The 21,002-nt window shown below is 42.9% G+C and overlaps 1 protein-coding gene across 1 annotated transcript; it reads left to right on the plus strand.

Moving 5' to 3' along the window:
- The first annotated feature begins 566 nt into the window (after window positions 1–566).
- On the plus strand, window positions 567–20,183 carry nsd1a (nuclear receptor binding SET domain protein 1a). Its single transcript, XM_050042938.1, has 23 exons — window positions 567–962; window positions 1,552–2,411; window positions 3,256–3,397; window positions 3,580–3,752; window positions 3,834–5,670; window positions 5,780–5,904; window positions 7,997–8,216; window positions 8,601–8,704; window positions 8,787–8,840; window positions 8,958–9,176; window positions 9,268–9,360; window positions 10,153–10,276; window positions 10,369–10,569; window positions 12,442–12,621; window positions 13,282–13,438; window positions 13,538–13,743; window positions 13,890–14,002; window positions 16,008–16,277; window positions 16,386–16,502; window positions 16,625–16,766; window positions 16,888–16,994; window positions 17,080–17,284; window positions 18,748–20,183. The coding sequence occupies exons 2-23, from the start codon at window positions 1,569–1,571 to the stop codon at window positions 19,560–19,562; spliced, it is 6,447 nt and encodes a 2,148-aa protein (XP_049898895.1). The 5' UTR covers window positions 567–962; window positions 1,552–1,568; the 3' UTR covers window positions 19,563–20,183.
- Window positions 20,184–21,002: the final 819 nt, after the last annotated feature.

Here is a 21,002-nt window from a genome sequence, read left to right on the forward strand (position 1 = left end):
AGCCTATTGTGCGCTCTGAGTTTGTTTATGGATATGAATCAATTTGATCCACAGTGCGAGCACCAAATCCTTATGTGTTATGTGAGGGCAACCTGGAAAGCGATCACTAGAGGTTTTTAATCGGAGCAAACCCTTGTTTTATGCGTGCTTACAGCCACAGTCTCCTTTATCTGAGCGCCTAGCGGCCTGTTTCCTCATGTCAGAGGGACTGAGTGTAGAAAGGCAATATGGCGCACGGAGTTTTGGTTTGACCGGAGAGGCCGTGTGCCTGTTAGCGCACCGCAATCATGTTGTATCCTCGGTGTCTCTGCGCCACTCTCACACACACAGGCCTGTCAGCAGAGTTCAGCTCAGAGACAATGGGCACAGACGCACATATAAACAGGCCGTCCATTCATTTGTGATTATTATGCCATAAAGCTGCTATTATATCGCTATTAGAAACTTCACCTGGATGTGCACGCGCGCGCACGTGCGTGTGTTGTGTACGTGCGTGCCTGTAAGTGTGCGCGTGTGTGTTAGGAGGGTGAGTGTCACGGCCCTATGCAGACGGGGGGTTGGGTAGCAGTGCCGATTGGTTGCTGCTCACCAACACAGTCAGTCTGGGCTTGTTTTAACATAACCGGGGGCACTTCGACAGCAGGCAAAAATCATGTAGTAAATAAGCTGCTGTGGCTGTTTGGGGACCGGTTATGGCACATTGAATTTCGCCGCTGCGTGCTGTTGCAGCATAATGGAGATTTACTTGTTATTCAGTGTTTAAGGTGACAGTGTTTTTTCAGGGGGGCCGCCGCTGATGAGGCGATGAAGTGCAGAGAATGAGAGCTGTGCCTTGGCCTACTGCTAGTGCTGCTGCAGCTGGGATTGTGCAGATTTCGCCTTCACAAACCGAGAAAAATACTCGCTTTGTGCCACATGATCAAACATCCGCTGTTGGTTTCACACTGACCGACCTCCAAATGGTAAGTTTTTCGCCTTTTTCCACGTGTTGGTAGTGTTGTAAACTTAGTGCCGATCAGCCCTTTTTTTTGTGTGTGAGTTAATAGTAGCTTCCTATGTCGGTGTGTGGCTGTAGCTTGTTTGTGTGAGCCACTCACTGATGGCTCAGTGTCACCACCTCTACTAGGCTACAGCCTCATCGCTCCTCCATTGACTGTACTAGTCAGCGATCGCCATGACCCACAACCAGCAGACAAAGCGGTACTATTTTCTGATAGTTTGTGAATGAAATGTGTGGAAGGAGCGGGCCAGCGGTTGTGTTTTGTCTTGTGCAGTCCGACCGGCCTTTAGTATGGAGGCCATGCAATGTCGGCTTATTAGTGTGTGTATGTGTGTATGTGCGCACACAGTTCATGGCTAGTATGCTGCTTTGGAGGTTTCTGTTTACTCGATATAAATGTCGCTCTGTTTCCGCAGTGTTTATATGTGTCTGACAGCATGTTTCATTGTATTTATAGTACACAACTCTCATTAACCCTCACAGATTATTGTGAGTGAGAAACTTAGATGGCACACTTCCCTCGTTTAACCTGCCTCTTCTTTATCTGACAGGATATAGCCATGACAACATGAATCAGTCATACAGACCGGCTGTTAGGGTAGGCTCAGTGTTTGGCTCAGGCCAGCCAGAGCTGAGGCCCCGCAATGGTCTTGTGAGCACTTCCTATGGAAACCAATGTGGCATTGTGAGACGTGGGCCAGACCAACCGTCAGCCGTGCAACTGCCATCCTCCAGCCTCAAACAGCCAGCTGTACTTGGGTACAATCAACCAGACCGATCTCACTGCTACAGCCCGCTGAAGAGACTGCATGACTATAGCACTGTGGTCAACAGGCCTGACCTAGAAAGGGACCTCCATCCTAGGAACCACTTGCACTGTGCAAGCCCAATCAGCGATGATGATGAGTTTGAGGCACCATCAGTCCAGCTGCCTCCTTCTCCAGGCAATGATGAGATGGAGTCCTTTGAGACTCTGCAGGACGTGAACAGAAATGGCTTCTCCCCTCACAGTCCTGACAGCATGGAGCGCTGCTCTCCCATCCCCAATGGCTGCCTGCATTTTGAGTCCACACTGTTTGACAGCAGTGGCATCAAGGAGGAGGACAGGGAGGACAGTAGCAGTGAGGACATGGCGCCTTTTCACCACCCCCCAAAGTTGAGCCAGGACCGAACTGTGACTGCTTGTGAGACTACGAGCAGCTCAGGGGTGGATAAAAGAACATATAAACCTACTGTCTTTAACCTGATGTCCAAAACTATATCCGAACTCAACCCTACACTAAGCCCCAGCGCACTGCCAGAAATCACAATGAGAGATGGGTGGAGCTTGGGTGAGGAGTCAGACAGTGATGGTGAACTTACTTCTCCTGTTGAACCTGAACTGATTTCACCAGCTGGCACCAACTCTAACGTGAGTCTGAAACACCTGACATGCTTACTTTAACTTTACCTCTGTACAACCAAGGCTACACGTTGGTGTCAATGTTTATCTTGGTTGTGTATATTCACTAAGATAGGCAGAATGAGTGCCCATGTGTTGAAGTGATAATTACTATTTTATTGTATTCTGACCACCTTCCCACTATCAGCTATAGACCCACAACAATGCCATCCTTTAGTATAGTCTCATTGCTTGCTCTGAAAATAATTGCACCATATGCAGTAGGGCTGTGTATTGGCAAGAATCAGGCGATACGATATCACGATATACATATCACGATACAGGGGTTACGAATCAATATATTGCACTATATTGCTGTACTGTAAGCAAGGTGATACAGGGTATATTGCAATTTTAAAAGGTCCAATTTTAGGAGTTAGCGGTGCATCTGTTTTATGGGCTTGTGGTCTTTGTGTTTACGCTGGTGATATGTTGTTTTGTTGAAGTGGAAGAGTCAAATGGCATAAAACAGATTACAACACTGTTGTCTAGTGGTCAGGGATTTTAACATAAAATGAACCACCGCCGCAAATCGTTTCAAGTTGATTATTAATTAACAATCGATACAATGTTTTTGAAAATCGATGGATTGTCGCACACATTTTTAAAATATATACTCAAAACAACAGATAACAGCTGAATATCAGTGGTAGCACAAGATACAATACAGGTTCCTAGCAGTGTAAATAGTTTAATGGGATGCAAAGGTGGTGCATTCAGAATGTATGAATGAATTTTGATTCAGTACTAAGGATATGACATACACTACTGTTTACTGTATTAGATATTAAAGTAGCTTCAATGTCCTGGTTAGTCCAACAGCCCAAAGAAGAAGCCTCTTCCTGCAGTGAAGTACATCGAAGGGGACTTAGTGTGGGCGAAATTCAACAGACGGCCCTGGTGGCCCTGCCACATAACCTGTGACCCAGCCCAGGGGATCTACACTAAGATGAAAGGTAAGGTTTCACTCATAAGGAGAGTAAAGAGAAGAGGTTTGCTCTGAATATGGATTTTAGAACTCCATTGTCAAATTGTTTCTCACAACTTGACTTTTACCTGACAGGTAAACACTAACACAAAGGACTTATACTGTGTGTGCGCAAGGTAAAAGTTGACCATTGTTTTTATTTTGTTTCAGTTCCCAGTCCTCGTCCTTGTCGGATGTATTTCCTGAAGACCATTGGGGAGGTTGAAGAATGTTCCTGGGTCCCTGGGAGTGCCATTCTTCCTTTTGAAGGGGGCCATCAGTTTGAAGACCTGCCAGTGCTAAGACGGAGAGGGAAGCAGAAGGAGAAAGACTACAAGTATACGGTAAATTCATGAAATTAAAGGAGACGTATCATATGATGTTATTGTGACCGTTATTTTGAAAGTTATTTCTGTCCTTGGCAGATACCCAAAAGCTTACTGACTGCATGGAAAGTCAGTGTGACAGAAGCTGAGCTTCTGCTCCCAGGTCGACAAAGGAATACTGAAAGCGTGCTTTCAATATCTGTCAATGGAGAAGAGCGTGTGCCCAGCCCACTCCCTACTGAAAAGCCACAGGAGGCCCCCTCTGTCTCTGTGGATCCTGGTCATCCCCTGTCACCCAATATGGCCCCCAACGGAAATGAGCACGATATCATCAAAAACTCTGCTGCAGTTCAATCCAATAAGAGCAAAGCTTGTAAGAAGAAAAAGAAATGTTTGTCTGACATATTTGACCATATAGTTGGTGGATCAAAGGAATTGTCTACCATCACAAACATGGCAGATCAGTTTCATACAACAACTCGTGCACTGAAAGATGAGCCAAAGGACTCACCTTATGCAGACCTGGATTCCGTTCCAATGCTGCATCGTCCTAAACGCACAGCATTGTCTCCAGTACAGGATACAGACAGGTTTGTCAGAAGAGAACAGGGTTTAACAAAAGCTAAAACCAAGTTTACTGAAAACGTGAACCATTCTACAGATCCTTGTGATTCCTCTTATGATTTAACAAATATATTGACATCTAAAGATACAAAATCTGAACAGAGTTTGGGCAGCTGCAATGAAATGTCACACAGTTCAAATGAAAAGCACTCGATGAGTCTTCCTGCCAGCAGTCGTCTGATGACGAGGGCTCTGAAGGCAGAGGAAGAGACTGATCTCAAAGATGCACTGGCCACAAGCCAAATCTCACATGCCCACACTGATGAATGTCCTGATAATACACCTACTGATGCACCCATCAAAACTGAAAGGTCTCCTAACTGGGAATCACTCAGCAATGCATCATCCTCTACAAATCACAGCTCTCTGAAACGGCGTGCAAGGAAGCCTGATAAGAAATACATTCGTAATGGCTCATTGATGAAATCTAAGTGTGTGGACTCAAGTGCACCCTCTGTGCAACCGGTTAAGGTCAAGACAGAAAACCCAGATCTATCATTTTCAACTTCCCCATCCTCATCTCTGTCTCCAATGGATGCTTTCCAGGATGTCAAGGAACTAATGTTTAAATCTCTTGTGAAGGAGGACAGCAGTGACTCTGAGTTGGCTGCATTTCGACCTGATTCCAATTATAAATTCAGTACCTTCCTGATGCTCCTGAAAGACATGCATGATACCAGAGAACAAGAGGGTAAACCTTTGACTCTCCCGCCATCTCCAGTCCTGATCAAGGAGGAACCTCTGGTCATACCTACTTCTACAGGAGGAGACCTGCTGAAGGGTTATTGTGATGGTTTTTCTCAAGGGATCAAAACAGAGAACGGTCAGTCAGCACCCAAAAACACAGCGGTGAAAAACAAGAACAGGACTAAGGCTATCATGAGAGCTGACACCTACCACTGTGAAGATTTTCCTGGTCACGCTCAGATCGGAAACTCAGACAAGCAGCGTAGAAAACAAAAACTACCTGCCAAACTGAAACTCAGCATACCTGGCCTGTCTTCGGACCTGGCTGACTTGGCTTACGGCAGGGAGTTTGTTAGTGGTCACGCTGACTTAGCAGATCCTGGGTCTTCCCCTCCCGTCGCTGCTGATCCCTCCACCAGCTACCTTGACAAGAACTCAGGATCCACAGTAGCTCCAAAGAAGCGCTGGCAGATGGTCGAAGGGGCTGCTGAGAACAAGGTTGAAGTTGAGGTGTCTGCTGAGATGAATGGGTCTTACACCATGAAAGTATTTCCAGATCTTGATCTGGGACTTGAGAAGCAAGCAGAGAATGACTCGCACTTCTCAGAGACGAGCAGCACAGCCGGTAAGAACCAAACTGCTGCTGTTCAGTGTGCTCACTAAGATGGTAAAATTGGTAAAAGAGCGATATACTTGTATATATGTGTAAATGTATTTTATGTGTGTTTACACAGGGCAATCAGAAAACAAACGTCTCCGGAAACCTACTAAAAGGCTCCTGGAGTCAACTGAGGAGTATGAACAAATATTTGCCCCAAAAAAGAAATCAAAGAAACACACCTCAGAATCTTCCAAAATGGTGAGATGTCCCTCTGTCTTTGAAAGTTCAAAGTAGCACTTGATGCAGTTATAAACAGCTTTTTATTTTTATTCACTTGGTTCTTGAATATTGTGTGTTCAAGAAAAAGATTCAATATCTGAATATGCTTTTTGACATATGAGATTCAAAAACTTTATTTCGATCACATAATGCTAGAAAATTGTCTTAGGTTAGGGTCTCACAAACAACATAAAAAAATACACCTATCTAAAATTACATTAAAGGTGCAACATTTCCACATCCAAATGTCTAAAAATGACTCGACCTATGTTGTATATTTTGTTGTTGTGTAGTTACACTATCCCGAATGTTTCCAACAGCGCTCAAACACCAAGAAATCTGTTATTTTATTCAAGGTAACAATGCGTTTCATTTTGTAGCCTGTCATTGGCGTCATGTCCCCCCCAAACCCTCTTAATTGCTCTAAATTCCATGGAAACAAAAAACACCAGACGAGTGGCTCTTGCCAGCCGCCAAGCTAATGCGAAGGGTTACATTATAAGCTTACATAAACATTCAAAACACTCATACACTTATTTTTAGTTTGTTTTGACCATGGTTACCAGCACAGGGCCACAGCACAAATTAATTTACCACATAATGTTGGTTACAGTAGCTGTATGGGTAGGGTAGCTGACAAAGTTAGCAAGTTAATGTTACGTTAGCTAACATTACTTGCTGCTATTTCATTAGCATGTTGATATAATGTGAATGAACGTGACTAAGGTAACATGAATAAAACTTAAATGCGTGAGCTTGTCCATGAACACGATTTCTGCACATTTAAAACAAAACAAAACAAAAAAACACAGGATTCCCACCGGTCCCTGAAATCCTTGAAAGTTTGTGAAATTGAGAGGGGAAAATCAGGTGCTCTTCAAGATGAAAAACAACGACTGGCCAGTTCACTCAGTGTAAAAGTCCATAGTACAAGCAGGCACTCTAAAAATGCATCCAAGGCACTCTGACTGTGTTAAAGATCCTTTATTATTACATGGATAATTGACTCAACTTATGCTAGTGGTAAGTTAGCAAGTTAATGTTACGTTAGCTAACGTTACTTGCTGCTATTTTATTAGAATGTAGTGATATAAGGTGAATAAACGTGACTAAGGTAACATGAGTAAAACTTGTGTGAACTTATCCATGAACATAATTTCTGCATGTTAAAAAAAAAAAAAAAAAAAGAATCAAGGCCTTGAAGTTTTTTGAAAATAGACATGAGACTTTAAGAGTACTTGAATATTTACATTTTGTACAAAAATAGAAATTGAGGTTCTTGTGAGATTTTTAAAAAAATAATGTATGTAAATATGCTACGTCCATCTGCGTGTCTCCTGCAGTTTCACTGTTTCACGCTCCACCTGTCACCTCCTATGCAGTACAACTTAGAAGTGTTCACATATTCAAGCATCTCTGTCTTTTTTTAGCTGTCGTCTGTGAGTTTCTCTAAAACCTGCTACTTCTCATTATAAAAATTCTCAGGGTTGTAACAGAAATTAACCTTGATGCATGTCTCAAACTATGCCATGCTGAATCCTCGAATTTGAGGGAACTGGGCCTGGAAAGCCCTTGACAATTCCTTGATTTTGATGTGGAGTGGGAATCCAAGCAAACCGTTTCATAAGTAAGAGCAGGTGTGCAAAGCTGCATTAAAAATCTCTTAAGTCTATTTGGCCTTGTTAAAATGGATTAAAGAGTTTTTGTAAGATCTCTTTCTGGCCAGAGGTGCTTGTAGCAGCTGCCCTATGGGAGTAGTTGAAAAGAGTAGGGGTGTTTAGGGTCCCAAGTGATGGGGTCTGCCTTTCATTTTACTGCATGACTGTAAAGGTCTGAGAGTTGGGCGGTATCTTTCTATAAACATAAAACTAATCTTTGTACTTTCACAAGAAGTAAATTGCTCTGAAATATTTCTATCATATCCTATTATGTCTGTACAAACGGGTATCATTCCATCATTTGTGGTCTTCTTGCTAAGTTATCAAGATAACAATGCAAAAACAAATTTTCATCTCTGGAAAATGTGAATTATCATTGGAACTTGATGATTTGGTTGCATGTGTGTACTCAGCAGACGTCAGGGATGACAGCACTCTGTGATGTCAGCACCACATCAGGAATAATTACCTCAGCCTCGTCTCCTGTTGAGCCCGCCCAGGCTCCAGCAGAGCTGGAACAGAGTCCATCTCAGGATGAACTTTCTCCTGTAGCATCCTCGGTATCTCCAGCCGCAACACAACCCTCCCTTGATGCAGAGACGGCAGAAGAAACCGATCTACCTCCTGAATCTGGTAAATAAGTGTAGGATTTAGTGGGATATATTGGCAGGAATGGAATATAATATTCACAACTGTGTTTTTATTAGTTTATAATCACCGGAAGAATAGTGGTGTTTTCTTTACCTTACCTTTACATTTTTGTCTTTTTTTTCTGCAGTAGCCCAGAACAGACAAACCAATCACTAGCTCTAGATAGGGCCATTCACGTTTTTGAGTCGGCCACTGTACACACTTTGCACACATGAGACATTTCAGTTGGTTGCAGTCTGTACCCTCACTGCTAGATGCCACCAAATCCTACACACTAGATCTTTAATCCAGTATCAAATATCTGTCTGTGTGATGGAAAATAACTTTTGTCCCAGAGATGTTATTATTGGGTTATTTTCACTTTAGATGTGGGGTTATTGGTCCAAGAAAGAAAGAGGCCAAGGAAGCTGTTGCACAGGGTGCTGGAATGTACCATAGAAGAAGTGTCTGTTGCTCATACAAAGAAGAAGGTATGTTGGAATTCAGATGGCGGTGGGGAAGTTCGGGTTTTGGATGAGGAAATGATCAATGTATTTCACAATCTGTTTACAGGAGCCAAAGCGACACAGCGGAGTTACCTCAGAGATGAAAGTTAAGAAAACTCAGGTATTACAAAAGCACCAAGTTAAAGCAATCATATCATCACTCATATACAAGTTAACTATATGATGCAAACAAATATATTTAAGTACGCCTAACACAATGATATCTTCCACTGGATAGGTTGGATCTGTTAAGAAAGAGAAGCCTGTACCCAGCACATCCTCTGCCCATGCTGCCCCCCAGCACTCAGAAAGCAAAGATCTCTCCGTGGTCCTCACACCAGAAAGGCCTCCCAGCCCTCGAGGATCCAAGACCCCCAAGCAGGAGGTCGAGGCAGACACCTGCAGCACTGAGGAGAAACAAAATGTACACACTGGAACACTAACTGCCAAACCTGAGGTCTGCATGTTGTAATGTTCAGCTGTTCCATTAAAGAGGAAAATAATCTGCATCCATGAGTGTAACACTATCTTTTTCCTCATCTCTGTAGGTGCTGTGTGATAGTTTGAATGACAGCCTCTCTTCTCAAGCAGATGTTAAAGGGAAAATTGGAGCTGCATCCTTAAAGGAGAATGTCTGTCAGGTGAGATCATAACCAGAACCTTTTTTTGGCTCCTGACATCATTTATTTGTAGAGCCCAGTTCAGACCAAATATTCATGACGAGATGAAACTATTTTAGAATGTTGCAGAGAAAAGTTTCAGCATTGTGAACTGGCCCGTCTCAGCTCCACTCAAGCCGGCTGACAGTGTGGCCTGCGGCTCAGCTTGTCAAGTTGCCAGCGGCTGGTTTTAGAACGTGAAGCACATCACCTGTTTCAGCAGCCAATCGGCTTGTAGCAAAGTCAGCTGGCCAGTTCAGCAGACAGTGCGTTTGCTTGCTGTGTCATCCTTTGATAACAGCCCTCCGTCCCCTCCAAGCCAAAGTCTGTCCCATTTACATCCTTGTGGATGCTGACACATATGCTGGCCTCTGTTCTGACAGTGGGTCACTGCTGCTGCTTGCTGTATGTGCACATGCCACACACACACTCAGATTGTTTTGTTTGTTTTTTACCATTTTAATCACTACTATAAATGCAACCACAACCAGTATCTCACTATCATTCATTCATATTTTAAGAAGCTACAAATTATATTCATCAACAAAATAAGGCTGAAAAGCTGGAAATCGTAACGGACGTATGAAGAGTCGTTGCTGTGGAGACAATACAGCCTCTCGTCTAGTCGCATTGGTGTAAACTGGCAGGTTTTCAGAACATTGCCGACCGGCACATTGCAAATAGTTGGAAGTTTCAGTCGGTCTTTGGTCTGAACTGGGCCTTATAGGTTCAACAGGATAATTAGCATCTTTCTTATTGTGCATGTTTTTGCAGGTGTGTGAGAGGACGGGAGACCTGCTGGTGTGTGACGGCCACTGTTATGGAGCCTTTCACCTGCAGTGTATTGGCCTGTCAGTACCTCCCAAGGGGAAATTCCTCTGTCAAGAATGCAAAGCTGGTGGGTACACGTTGTGTCTGACGCCGGGCTGAATCTGTCATTCATTCTAAAAAATATGCCTAATTGTTATTATTACTATTTGTTGCTTTCAGGTGTCCACACATGCTTTGTGTGTAAGAAGTCTGACAATGGGGTAAAGCGCTGCATAATACCGTTGTGTGGGAAGTTTTACCACACCGACTGTATCTTGGCGTACTCGGCCACCCAGCCGCATAACAAAGGCTTCCGCTGCCCTCTGCATGTGTGTCTGTCCTGCCACATCACCAACCCTCTCAACATCTGTAGCTCTAAAGGTAAGCTCCAGTTTTGCCCAGGGGATCTAAAACACATGATGTGATAACTATGACATATTAGACATGGTCCACTAAGATTCATAGCGTCCTATATATCCTGGCTGTCGCCGCCAGTTGTTCAGTTGGGGGGGGGGGGGCTTGGCTTGGGAACAAGAGGGGCGCTGGTTAAAGTGCGTGCATGGACTAAGTATAGAGTGTGGACTGCTAGGTGGAGAGGTGCCAGTTCTCCTCCTGGCACTGCCGAGGTGCCTTTGAGCAACCCCCAGCTTCTTGGGCCGCCTGTTCATGGATATCCCCCTCGTTCTGACATCTCTCCATTAATGCATTTATATCGATCCTGTGTGTGTACGTGTGTGTATTCCTGGCCTGTGTGTGTAATAAGTAAAAATAACAAGAGAGTGAGGATCAATAAAGCTATGTCTTCATCTTCATCATCTCAGGAACACCTTTAGGAAATGCATTTCATCTGGCACAAACGTCCACTTGGACTCAACGATCAACTGATTAGGTTTGGTGGTCAAAGTTCAAGGTCACTGTTACCTTACTAAACACATTTTTGGCCATAATTCAAGAATTCATACGCTAATTATGACAAAATTTCACACAAATGGCTAAAATGATCAAAAAAGATGAAGTGATGATATTTTATATCCATAAGGTCAAAGGTCAGCTTCACTGTGACATGATAATGTTCTGCAAAAACACTTTTCTGGCCATTATTCAGCATCATAATTCCGGAACAGAGGGGAAAGACATTTGGGCGGATACAGAATTGGTGACTGATACTGAGTGCTTACTTTCAAACTGTGCTGAGTGTATAGATAATCTGTGCTGCCATGTTGGAGTTGTGTGTGAAGCGTTCTAATTCTAGTTATACTAAGAACTGGGCACCACAGGGGTTAAGTCACTGTCATGTTTCTTATAACAAAGAAAATTGTGCTTTATGGTCCTGAATACACTTGGCAAATTATACTTTAGTCCTGACTTCATTTTTTTACCTGCTTAGCAGGTATGCACGTCACAGTTTTTGTTAATAGTGCCAACTACCTTCATCTCTCTTTGTTCTTACGGACTTTGGCCCATTTCAAAAAAAAAAAAAAAAGCTTTCTCCTTCTAATGTTGTGATCAAGTACACTGCCAGAAACAGTGGAAGAGTGTACGAGTCTCATTTTCTGATATCAGCACACAATCTTCAGCTAGTTCCAGGTCACCTGTTAGTTTGGATAAGCATTGAGTCACTCATTATAACAGGGCTTCAGCTTCATGACTCGAGATACCAGGATTTGTTTTGGAGATTAAACTTTGTTTTTTTTTCTTTAATAAAGACCCAATTTCTGGAGCAGTAAGCTGTTTGAGCTATACCCAATATAGTGTCTGAAAGTGATGATTCTTTCATCATGCTCATGAGTCATTAGAAACAGTGCCAGCTGTGTAAGATGCTTTGCTCATATAACATCCTTTAAACAGCACCTGATGCTACAAACAGTGTGTGCCCTCAAGGATTTTGGCAGTTTGGCCTCACTCCAAAAACACTTGCTGTACGTGATAATAGTCTATGTGCAGTATGATAGTATTACCCATAAGCATAATGTGCAATATAGCATGTGGGCATATGTGCAGTGTTTTGTTTTATATGCTCTTTACTTCCTTTTCATAGCTTATTTTATTTACCTTAGTTTGTAATCATGTTGTTTTTTTTGTTTGGCTCTTTTGCACCGGTGAGGATAGCCACCCAGTTTTGTTCTATCCATCTCTCTATCTATCTCTCCATGAACACTGTGTGTCATGAGGATATTGTTACAAAACTTAAATTAAATGTCCAGATGTGCATGGATTAAGCTGTCTTTGCTCCTTTGTATATTTTTACCGTAGGTCGGTTGGCTCGATGTGTTCGCTGCCCTGTAGCCTATCATGCCAATGACAATTGTATGGCAGCAGGCAGCCTGGTGCTGGCAAACAACAGCTTCCTCTGTCCAAACCACTTCACTCCCCGCAAAGGCTGCAAGAACCACGAACACATCAACGTTAGCTGGTGCTTTGTCTGCTCCGAGGGTAAGTCTGGCCTCGTTTCACGCTCATTTTAACCTGTCATTGAAACAGCCTCACTGCTGATCATGAATAAATTATAATATGCGATTCAGATGTGAAACTGTTAAATAACTTGGATCTGATTTTCCGAACGGTCTCCATGTTTCAAATGGTAATAAAAACCATGAAAGTGGCTTCTCTTGGAAATGCACTGTGCTTCACTCTTCGGGAGAGTGTAATGTGTTGTAAATTAATTTTTATGCCCCATCCTATTTTCCAATTAAACGCTCCCTCTTGGCAAAGTGCTGCGTTTCCTTCCATTTGTATGCTGTCTAATCTGTTAGATCTGCCTCTGAAACCAAGTATTAAAAAGCCATGCAACCCTAAAGGAATATGTCTTTACATTACCACATGTTCTGAGTTTAGTGCCATCAGTAAGCACTAACACAGATGATTGAAAATGGGCACAGCCACAGTTGAGTTAATTTGACTTCACTGCTTTATCTCTATGTGTGATAATAGATAAATTGTCTGGTATTTATTTACTGGTTACGCCTCATAAATGTGTACAGTTGCCTGATATGTCCCTGTTCTTTCATATTTCATAGACAGATAAATGAATGAGGAGGTATAAACCAAAAAATAAATATAACCTGATCAGTGTGTTTGGCTGTGATTTTGTAGGGGGCAGTCTGCTGTGCTGTGAGGCCTGTCCTGCTGCTTTCCATCGGGAATGTTTGAATATAGAGATGCCTCAGGGCAGCTGGTTCTGTAACGACTGCAAAGCTGGAAAGAGGCCTCGTATCAAGGACATACTGTGGGTCAAATGGGGACGCTACAGGTAAGGTCACAACATTGCCTTCCTCATACACACTGTAGCTTCAAGCTGCAGCTAAATGTGCCTGAGGTCAGATTTCTGAAACCTGATCTGACTCTTTAGGTGGTGGCCTGCTGAAGTCTGTCTGGCCAAAGATGTCCCAAATAACATCTTGAGGATGAAGCATGAGGTGGGAGAGTTTCCGGTGCAATTCTTTGGCTCCAAAGATTTTGTGTGGACATACCAAGCCAGAGTCTTCCCCTACATGGAGGGTGACACTCACAACATAGAGAAGATGGGAAAGGGTGCAGATGCAGTGTACAAAAAGGGTATGTTCTTTTGTCCATTGTTGTATTTTACATTACATCTGTGTTCCTGTTTTTGATATTAAGAAATAAAGTCTTATTTTGGTCATGTTCATGTTTTAATTGTTTGAGTAAAGGTGATTTTTTTTTTGTTTGTTTTGTCTTTACAGCCCTGACTGAAGCAGCAGAACGATTCAGGGAGCTCCAGGCAGAAAAAGAGATGAAGCAGCTTCAGGAGGACAGAAAGAATGACAAGAAACCTCCTCCATACAGGCACATTAAGGTACTGTGTGTCACCACATATCAGAGGTGTCGAAACAAGTCACAAATTTGATCATTTTGAAATCAACAGAATGAAAAAAGACTTGCAACTCTGCTTGGACTTTAACACCAATGATTGGTGACTTCAGTCTTTTCACCTCATTTTCCCTTCATCTCCTGAATCAGCTGTTGGTTCCCAGCAAGTCGACACTTAAATTGATAGATTGACCTTGTTTGAACCAATCCAACAGCATCCAGTCAAGTTGCAGGAGAACATAGCAAGCCCAGTTTAGACCAATAAATCACAACAAGACGAAACCGTTTTAAAACGTTGCAGAGAAAAGTTGTAGCAGTGTTAACTGGCCGTCTGAGCTCAACTCAGGCTGATGGTGTCACCTGCAACTCAACTAGTCAAATCGCCAGCAGCTGGCTTTAGAATGTAAAGCACATCACCTGTTTCAACAGCCAATCAGCTTGTAGTGAAGTCTGCTGGTTAAGTCAAAATGACGGCAGATGGTGTGTTCGTTTGCTGCAGCAGGTGCTACGTCCCAGCCGAGCCTCACGGTGTGCTGGTGTCAGACGGTGGGTCACTGTATGTGCTTATGCCCCCTCACACACACATTCTCATTGACTAACTAATTGGCGCCGCTTACTTATATTATTGTGGAGTATTTATTACAAGTACAGTCCCTCTGATGCTTGTTTTGTTTCTGTTTTTTGCTGTCAGGACTGGATACTGCAGCCAGTATCTCACGATCATTATCCTAATTCATATTATAAGAAGCTACAAATTATATTCGGCCACAAAATAAACCTGAAAAGCTGTTGCATAGAGATGATACACCATCTCATCTAGCTGCATTGCTGTGAACCGTCAGGTTTTTAGAACGTTACAGAACGGTGCAAAGCAAGAAGTCGCATGTTTCAACTTGTCAAATCTTTGGTCTGAACTGAGCTTAAAAGAAATATAGGACAGAAACATGCAATATTTAGTCTGTTGTGGAACAGGTTAACAGTGCTTTGCAGTGTTGGGATAGTTACACAAAAAATTGTCAAGTAATTGTAATGTAGCAACAATATATTAGCACAAAATAATGATCACAAGAATCAAGACGGCACTGCAGAAGGCTGTAATTGCCTCAAAATTAAATTGTAGCAAGGAGGAGCAGGAGGTTTGGCCTTCCTAATAGTGCATAGTACAAATAATAATTGCCTCAAAATATTATATCAAAAGGCCTAAATAAAAAATATGATACTAGCCTTCCTAACGTCATTAGATGATGACAGACTTAGAAAAAAAAATCTGAATGGCATATGAACACATATAACGGGCCAAACGAACTTACTCAAACTGCCTTTTAGCCATGGCTTTACAGTGGCCTAGTTGGGCTTATTTGACATGTTTATCACTAAAGCAGTGGTTAAATGTCACGAGGAAGTGACATCATTTTTAGACAACCTCTTCCTCCTCAGAGCCAGCACAAGACTGCTCAGGCTGAAGGGCCTCTCCACGGGAACACTAGATGGCGTTGTTGTCGGCACATATGATGATTTTTCTTTATCTGCCTGTCATGCAAAGAAGAACTTATGCAACTTAAGTAACAACATAATTATTTGATTAGTAACTGTAATGTGATTACTGGATTTAGAACAGTAACACGTTGCATTACTGCGTTACAGACAAATGTAATGTGTTTACATACATGTAGCGTGTTACTTTGAAACACTGGTGCTATATACGTTACGTGTAATGTCAGCACTTCTTTTTTTTTTAATGGTAATGGTCGTTTGCTCTTGTTTTAATAAATAATTACAAATTTCCTGTTGTTAAAATGGCACATTATGACTTGTTTAGGACTTGAAACTTAAAGTTAAGGACTTGAGTGCAGAGACTTGGGACTTGCAAAACAACAACTTGGTCCCACCTTTTCCACATACTCATTTGTAATTTTCTACCCTGACTAAAGAGCAGTACACTGAGATATACAGCAAAATAAAAAAATCACATCCCTGTGTCTGTTTCTCAGGTGAACCGGCCAATTGGGAAGGTGCAGATCGTCACTGCCGACCTGTCAGAGATCCCACGTTGCAACTGTAAGGCGTCTGACGAGAACCCCTGCGGCATCGACTCCGAGTGCATTAATCGCATGCTGATGTATGAGTGCCATCCTCAGGTGTGCGCAGCAGGGGAGCGATGTCAGAACCAGGCCTTCACAAAGCGCCAGTACACACCTGTGGAGATCGTCCGGACACTGTCCTGCGGCTGGGGTTTAGTTGGTGTGACGGACATTAAGAAGGTATGTTAGAAGAAATCAGATAATGATACATGTGTGTGACTGTCACACTCACATTTCTCTCTCTTCGTTATTGATACACTCTCTCGTTCTTTGTCTGCTGCTTCTCAGGGAGCCTTTGTGAGTGAATATGTGGGAGAGGTAATCGATGAGGAAGAATGCCGAGCCAGGATCAGACACGCCCAGGAGAATGACATCTGTAACTTCTACATGCTCACACTGGACAAGGTGATTCTGAGCCTAATGACCACAAACACAGCTCTCTGTATATGCTACAGTTTAGCAACACACTTGATTCATAATCAAAATCAGACACTTGGTGCAAACCAGTCTGTACTTTGTTGTTTCAGGACCGGATCATTGATGCCGGGCCCAAAGGGAACCAGGCTCGCTTCATGAACCACTGTTGCCAGCCAAACTGTGAGACTCAGAAGTGGACTGTGAACGGGGACACCAGGGTGGGACTGTTTGCTCTACAAGACATCCCAAAAGGTTTGATTAACAGCCTACTTTTCATTTTAATGTTTTGTGTTTGGGATTAGGAATGCAGATTGTTTTGTTAATTTACAACCTACACACACACCGCATTGTAAATCTAATACATGTACTTTAGGTGTGGAGCTGAACTTCAACTACAACCTGGAGTGTCTTGGCAACGGAAAAACTGTCTGTAAATGTGGAGCACCCAACTGCAGTGGTTTCCTTGGTGTCCGGCCAAAGGTAAGAGCTTTAGTTTGCACTTTTCAGATGATCCTCTGGTCATTCCTGCCAACTTCAGAGGAGTAATTGTCTTTTTCTTGTCCAGAACCAGCCACCAGCTGAGAAACTGAAACCGAAGGAAGGTAAGAGGAAGGTCCCCATGAAGAAGAAGACCAAGCAAGAAGTGACCAAGGAGAGGGAAGATGAGTGCTTCAGCTGTGGTGACGGGGGCCAGATAGTGTCCTGTAAGAAGCCGGGTTGCCCAAAGGTCTATCATGCTGACTGTCTCAACCTGGCCAAGAGGCCTGCAGGCAAGTACAGGTGGAGGGCTGTTACTGTTTACATAAGGATGACTTAGGGAGCTTTCAGACCTCGAGTTGTCTTGCTTTGGTCTGAATAAGGGACTAATTTTGTCACAAAGTTGCATAATTGCCTAGAGTTGGATAGTTGGAGTTGGAGTTGATTTTAGTGCTGGTCATCGTGGACTATATTGCTGTCATTGTTCATTTTAGTCAAACCATACAGTTTGAAAACGAGGCGCGGCTCCAACTAGAAAACAATGTTTTGATGCATTGGATGTGCTGAATGTGCATATTAAGGCAGTACAGGAGGAGGTGCACATTAATAATCCTCCAGGACTGTAACATGCTCATGTTTAACCCAAACAATGGGTCATGTGACTGCAGTTGGTTCGGATCGAGGTCGGAACACGTTCTCACAACAAACGAACTGCACCACAGTTTGTTTGTAACCAGACCGAGACCACCTATTCAAAAAGGTCTCAGTCCGGTTGTTTTGGTGCGCACCCGAGTGTGATTGCTGTGTTCACACCTGCCCAAACGAACCGCACTTAGGGGGCAAACAAACTTCGATTGAATCGAACCAAACAGGGCAGGTGTGAAAGCAGCCTTAAAGCCCATATTATACTAAAGAGACACGATATAGTCTTATTTCTTGTGTAGTCAGACTCAGATTAGATTTGAATAGATTTAGAAGAGTTTGGATAAAAAGAATTTTAGTTTCGCTGAGCTAGCGAAAGTTACAGCTCAGCCAAGGAGGACACCATTGAAGTTTCTTTCGTGCTGTCAAGAGCATGACCCTCTTGTCAATGAGTAAATTAACGCTTTTGCGCGGTGGTACGATTAGCAGGTGTAGTTCAGTAGAAAAAAAAAAGTTCCTACATGAATCTGCTCACAACAAGGTCTGTGGATTATCTTGAGTAACCAGGTCATGATTTCTGGAAAGAGACATTGCTGTTGAGTTTACTTTTTTGGCACTTTGAGCACCACAAGATGAGTGCCATCTAGTTCCATTATATTTGAGAGAAGGCAGACATCTCTACAGCCGATATCTCCAACACTCTGCAACTCACGCACACAAAAAAAATGCAGGAAAAATATGTATTTTTGATTTTGGAGTAAACTGTCCCTTTAATACTTGTGAACATGTATAAAAGTGTCAGATTTTGGTGATGGTAATGGAAAGTTAAGATGTAATTTTTAGGTTGATTGACTAAAAGTGGCCTGAACAAAAACATTTTTGGTGATTATATTTTGGATTAAATGATGACAGGTAGACCAGATTTATCTTTGATAACAGTCTCACTCTATGAGCTTTATAAAAACAGAGCTGTTATGCAAAACTAAGTGATTTATTATATTTGTCAACCTAAATTTGGCCAAAAAAAAAAAGTAACTATTGGCCCCTTCAGCTTAAGAAAAAAATCACAAGATATATTTCCTTAAGTTACTAATGATAGCGATCTTGTCTCCAGGGCGATGGGAGTGTCCGTGGCACCAGTGTGACATCTGTGGTAAAGAGGCAGCCTCGTTCTGTGAGATGTGCCCCAGCTCTTACTGTAAGGAGCACCGTGAAGGCATGCTGTTCATCTCCAAGCTGGACGGCAAGCTGTCCTGCAGTGAACACGACCCCTGTGGGCCCGACCCACTGGAGCCAGGGGAGATTCGTGAATATGTGCCCAACATGACCTCCATGAGGCCTGGGGCCATGACTGCGCCTGTCACTCTCTCACTGGGCCAAGACTCCAGAGGAGCCACTTCTGCTCCCATCACTCCCCCTGCTGGTGAGGCTGTGTCGGCCAGGCAGGGGCCACCTCCTCGTCTCTACATCAACACAAAGACTTCTACCTCGAGCTTCATCCCCTCCAGCAGGTCTTACCACACAGACAGGACTGAGGGGAAAGGGTTCTCCACTCCTACCTCCTCAAAGGACGAGAGGGAGGATGGGGAGGTGGAGGACGGGGAGGTGTGTGGGCTAGACATGGAAGAAGTAGAAGACGACGATGACGACGACGACGACGATGACGACGACGATGAAGAGGCAGAGGACGATGAGGATGACATGGAGGAGATGGAGATAGTGGAAGATGAGGAAGAGATAGTGGAAGAGGAGGAGGAGGAGCCGCTGTATGGAGGGGATCTGCTGGAGGAAGGCGATGAAGAAGATGAGGAGGAAGACGGAGGGGATGTGTATGACACTTATAGTGACTATGTAGATGAAGATGATGACGGGGAGGTGGAGGGGGAGGACTTGGAGGAGTGCGGGAGAGTGGAGGACGATGACAAGTGACTCAGTCCACCCATTCCTTCGTAACTACTCAGCAGAAACTCTCAATAGACATCCAGAGGACACAACAGTTAGTAAGAACTAAGAGAGTCTGATATTTTGGTACCTACTTGAACGCGACACTGCCTTCACTTTGGTACCGCGTTGCCTTCTCGTCCCCAGACTGCTGGACTGACGGTGGGGATGTGTACTGGTGCTAAGGCTCGAGGACTGACTCAGTCCTTCTCTTTATACTTCTGTCGATATGTTTATTTGTGTCTGGTGCTGTCATGTTCTTGTTTGTTCTCTCAACATTGTTTACATTTTTTGGCCTTTTTTTTTTTTTAAATGTTTGGAATATAAGAAAAAGGGTGAGAAGTTTCACCTTGACCAAACTGTCATCGTAAGGGCATCTTATGTTGTTGTTACTGTCTTAACCTTGTCTTTCTTATTACAAGAGTGATCAAAATAGAGTTCTCACTGGTCCGTGTTGCAGTTAGGCACAACAATACCTGCTTGGTGCTTCTGAGGAATGCAAAAATAAACCCACTGGAGTCATCGAAACTTTAGATGATTCTTCTCACTACAAAAACAGCCTGTTCTTCTGATTTACTGTTTCACAGAGAAATAAAATAATGTCATGACGGTCTACATTCTCTTAATGCATCACAGATATAACTAACATTTGTTTTGCATCCATCACCTCTGTCCCATTCACTAAGTTAGAAAATAAAATCAAACTACTTATTAACTTGGTAGTATTTCATTCCCTTACGGTCACGTCTGGCATGTGAAATCTTGTCTAAAAGAATCAAGGTGATGTGTCACATGGCTGTATTTAAGTTAGCTGCTGCTGCCTGACATATTGTGCACATGTTTGAAAGATAAGCAGGCAAACTCAGCAGTCAGGAGCCATGGAGTATAAAGCTGAAAGACATTTTTAAGGTTATTTTTTATGCATTTGTGGTGTTATTGAAGGTGACAGAGGCAGGCAAGGTGGGGGAAAGCCTTAATGGTATAGTGAGCCACCCTAAAACCGCAAGACTTTACTTCTACTTTTATTTGTTTTGGTGCTCATTGTGCTTCCTGTAACCACTAATCATGTCAGAAGGCTTTAAATTTTCCCTTGTAAGTATGGATAATAAGTGTTTCTTGAAGTTGGATGTCTAACTCCACTCCATTTTCTGCAGATCATTTATTATTATAAACCTTAAAAATCATACACAGTTTAAAGAGAGATTTGACAAATCTGGGGGGACTGTTAGTGAAGGAAATAAATATTTTGTTAAGCCATTTTGATAGGCAGTGGTGCTCCATGTCAATAGTATTTTCTCTACTATTCATAGCTATAGTAAGCCAAAGTGGTTTAGCGGTCAGTTTTTGATGCAGGGAATAGTACTTGGCCCCAGATGTATTGTAGGGGAATTGTATTAAACATATTACAAAGTTAAAGGAACTTGCAAC

Source organism: Epinephelus moara, chromosome 4 (genome assembly GCF_006386435.1).
Source record: "Epinephelus moara isolate mb chromosome 4, YSFRI_EMoa_1.0, whole genome shotgun sequence".
Classification (NCBI taxonomy): Eukaryota; Metazoa; Chordata; class Actinopteri; order Perciformes; family Serranidae; genus Epinephelus; species Epinephelus moara.

Coding starts and splice junctions, on each gene's coding strand:
- nsd1a (XM_050042938.1), top strand. CDS start 1,569: ATGAATCAGTCATACAGACCGGCTGTTAGGGTAGGCTCAGTGTTTGGC. Junction 16,503..16,624: donor ACATGCTCACACTGGACAAG/GTGATTCTGAGC, acceptor TTGTTGTTTCAG/GACCGGATCATTGATGCCGG. Junction 16,767..16,887: donor TCTACAAGACATCCCAAAAG/GTTTGATTAACA, acceptor CATGTACTTTAG/GTGTGGAGCTGAACTTCAAC.